Source organism: Pundamilia nyererei, unplaced genomic scaffold (genome assembly GCF_000239375.1).
Source record: "Pundamilia nyererei isolate P.nyererei 1_Seehausen unplaced genomic scaffold, PunNye1.0 scaffold00309, whole genome shotgun sequence".
NCBI lineage: Eukaryota > Metazoa > Chordata > Actinopteri > Cichliformes > Cichlidae > Pundamilia > Pundamilia nyererei.
The window spans coordinates 556877-560857 of NW_005187710.1; the positions used below are offsets into that span (position 1 = coordinate 556877).

The 3981-nt window shown below is 37.6% G+C and overlaps 1 protein-coding gene across 1 annotated transcript in view; it reads right to left on the bottom strand.

Annotated features, from left to right (window-relative positions):
• Positions 1-3770, bottom strand: part of LOC102206928 (major histocompatibility complex class I-related gene protein-like) — a 6737-nt gene extending 2967 nt beyond the window's left edge. The window contains exons 1-5 of the mRNA XM_013915476.1: positions 3735-3770; positions 3329-3384; positions 3106-3238; positions 2717-3019; positions 465-587 (exon numbers count right to left, since the gene is read on the bottom strand). Of these exons, the coding sequence (XP_013770930.1) occupies positions 465-587; positions 2717-3019; positions 3106-3238; positions 3329-3384; positions 3735-3759 (640 nt within the window). The 5' untranslated portion in view covers positions 3760-3770. The remainder of the gene's footprint in view (positions 1-464; positions 588-2716; positions 3020-3105; positions 3239-3328; positions 3385-3734) is intronic.
• Positions 3771-3981: the final 211 nt, after the last annotated feature.

Here is a 3981-nt window from a genome sequence, read left to right on the forward strand (position 1 = left end):
ATGCAGCCCATGAATTTGGACATGTCCAGAGTATAATCGCAGCCTTTGCGGTTAGAAAATTGCACTTGATCATGTCGCGATATTATCGCAAATGCGATATATCGTTCAGCCCTATTAGACATGCACGGCCTCCTTTATTCCTCTCTCAAACCATCTGTCTTCCTAGTCAAGACTGTCCTTACTCTTTAAGAAGAGGGTGCTCAATCACTGAAAACCTAGAAAGACACACTGCACTAAGAGCTAAATCTTCTAACCAGCTCTCACACAGTCACACAGTGAGAAGAATAAGGAAGGTCAGGGCTTTGTGGAAAAGGAAAAGTTAATGTTAGCACACTGGAATTCTGAAATACTGAGAAAAGAATTATCACTCAACATGTAAAAATTAACATGATTGTTGACTTAAAGAGCAAAACACTGTAAACCTTCATTATTATTTGTAAAAATATTGATGTTTTGTTCCTCACCATTCCTTTTTCTGTTGCACATGAAGCATCCTGCGATGGTCAATCCCAGTGAGAGAAGTCCTCCGATAATTTGCAAAATTGATTTTACACGATTGAAAGTTATTCCATGATCCCAATGGGAAACTGGAAAAGTAATGACAGAACATTGAACATTTTGGTTTACATTATTTGAACTTTGAAAACAATATTTAGTGGTTCTGAAAGTATTTAAATGGGCGAAAGTTCACTGAACACTGTTCTGTAAAGTAAATTATAAAAATACATGAATCACAATATTTCCATGTTACTTTGTAGAGAAGACACTGTTGACAGTATAGTTGACACTGTAATGTGTTGAGTGCTTGAGTGAATGTGCATATTTGCTGCAGATTGCAGAAAATTAAAGCCCTTTAGAAAAATAAAATATGTAACCACCATCTCACAATTAATAGAGTATAGTAGCTCTATTCACTACATATAATCTCTGAATAATTCATCTCAGTTGTTGTATTCACTAGAAATGTATTTCTAAGTAAATATCAAGTGATTTCCAATGTAAAGTAAATTGGCTTACTTTACCAATTTACAATGAAATTAATGTACTATATCCACATAAATACAAAAACTATAAAAATAACTGTACTGCAAACAACAGAATCTTGCACCTTGCACTTGAATTTGATGAATTACAAACCAATTAAAGTATGTTTAAGATGAAAGAACGCAAAATGAATATATAGAAAATATAACATTATACCCTTAAAAAGTAAATACTGCCCTGAGAGTTAGCTGTGTTGGCTGAGGTTTGGGTTCTCAGAGTGCTTCTTGGTATTTGTATTGCAAGCAGCTATACAAGAGTCCAAGCAACCTGACCCATGATCAATGTGTATATTTAAATTAAATTAGGAAATCAGAGTACTTCTGGTTCAAACTAATCAAGGCCTGTATTTGTATAGCGCTTTACTAGTCCCTAAGGACCCCAAAGCACTTTACACATCCAGTCATCCACACACTGGTGATGGTAAGCTACATTGTAGCCACAGCCACCCTGGGGCGCACTAACAGAGGAGAGGCTGCCGGACACTGGTGACACAGGGCCCTCTGACCACCACCAGTAGGCACCGGGTGAAGTGTCTTGCCCTGAGACTGTTGGAGCCGGGCCTCAAACCGGCAGCCTTCTGATTACAAGGCAACCTCCCAACTCTTGAGCCACAATCGCCCAGTCATGTTCCTACAGTATGTACTCAGGGGCTTTGGCCCAGGTCAGGGCCAGATGCATCGCTAATACAAAGCTAATGGAAAATACAAAACTAGAAAGCACCTGGAACCCAAAACCTCAATATCCAGGGGTGATGACAGTTTACATTTGCTAGTAAACAGTTAGCTAATGTAGTTCATGAGAATGTGTTCATTTCACTTTCTAGTTTTGAGTAGAGTTAATTGGTTGATTATGTGTCTTTTTATGTGTTTGTGTGTCTGTATGTTATGTTCAAATACTTGTACAACATTTGTAATAACACTTGGAGAGACCTGACCTAAAGAAAACCCAACTTGACTGCACTCGCTCTCTTTGCAAGTCCTGTTTATGATTCTGTTCAATCCCATAGCTGCTGAACTGTCACCTGATCACTACCTGGTGTTGATCTGGATCAGTTAGCAGGGAAGGATGTTGGATGGGCCTGACAGTTGAAATAAATATCTTCTAAACACATATGTTACATTGTATATCTGCAACTTATCAATATTCACAAAACATAAATGTTCTATTTATGTTTACATTTAAAATTCGCTCACTGTGTCTTGCAGGTCCATATTTCTGTGGTGAAAATAGAGCAGTGAGCTTAATTATATTTCCTGCACAGTAGTTTGGTGGCGCACCCAGAATTTCATTGTATATATCCAATGACAATAAAGGGCTAAATAAGTAAGTAAGTAATTATAATAAACTGTACTTATAATAAATTGCCTATGACTGACCTGTCTACTATTCTGTCACTGCTGGTCATGCTTCAAATCCCCATTGTTGTTAAAAAAAATAAATAAGCAGGCAATGTTGTCCTGTCTCAGTTTCCATGGAGTTTAGTTTTTTTTAAATATGCAATTAAAGTAAATAACTGTGTGTTTGTGATTGTGGAAACATAGCCTGAACGCGAAGATAGCAACATAAGAAAATGAAATAAATAAATAAATAAAACCCTCAGATGATGACTGAACAAAAATGTTGTTTTTTTTTATGAGACAGGCAAATAAAATCCATCTGCTCTCAATCTTACCCTTATTGGTCCAGATCACTGCTTTGTCCAGTTTGGTGACGATATCCTGGTTCACATCAGAGAACTGAAACACACAGGCATATCTTTCCCAGTCTTCAGGTCTGACTGATGAAATTTCCAGGTCAACACTCATTTGGAAGGTCCAATCATTGTTGGGGATGATCTCTCCTCTGTTCACGCCCTCATGAATCTCCGCTCCATCTTTCCTCCAGACCATGTTCACTTTGTTAGGATTGAAACCTGTAGCGTGGCAGGTGACTGGAGAGGAAGGAGTCTTCTGGAGGAGATAAAATGAGGGAAGAACTGGAGAGGAAGACATTAAGAAGATTAGTCAGTGTATCGATATAGTTCAAATCTTTATATGTTAAAATCAAGTAATGCATGTCTACCTGGTTTTACCAGGAGTGTCCTCCCATAGTTCAAAAAGTTCTTCAGCATTTCAGGACAGATTGTGATGAGATTATTCCTTTCTCTATATAATGCCTCTCTGTTGTTGTCCCATTTTTGTTTGAAGATCACAGCCTGTGGATTTGTAGGAATCCAGGTATCCGTCTTTAAATCAAATGTAATGAAGTCTTCTCCATCATAACCAAACTGATTAAAACCATTCACCTCACCGGTCTCATCATCCCATTCACAGCCAGACATCCTCTGAAATGTGTGAACACCTGAGAGAAAAAAAGTGAAAGAAAGTGATAAAACAAAAAACAAAAAGGAAATATGATCCATTAATCAGTACATCATAAACTCCGAAGTCACAAGGTACACCAGTACACCACACTAAAGCTGTGTACTGTGTTTCTTCTATATGGATCATGCTGACATGTCTAAAGAGATGCTATGTTTTGTAGACTGACATCAAAAACATTTTTTTTCCTAAAAAGGACATTACCGATTTAGGCCATAAATTGAGATTAAAGACGATGAAGGTTATATTTCATATACCTTACACAAACTACTGGTGAATGGGTTATTACTGTAAAGATGCCAAATCCATGAAGTAAAAGTAAAAATGTACCTTTTGTGTGGTTAAAGCTTTTCATTAGCGCTTCAATGTTGAGACTTAACAAGCTTTGACTCTCACGACATTCATTTGTGAACCAGTATGTTGGATGATACTGTATTACTTCCTTCACCCAGTCCTGTCTGGTTTCAGCTGTCATGCTGTTCTTGCTGCAGTAAATCACCTCAAATCCATTGACCACTGCAACTCCAACAAACTCCATCCATTTTTCTTCTCCCAAAAATCCAGTGAAGAGAAGTCT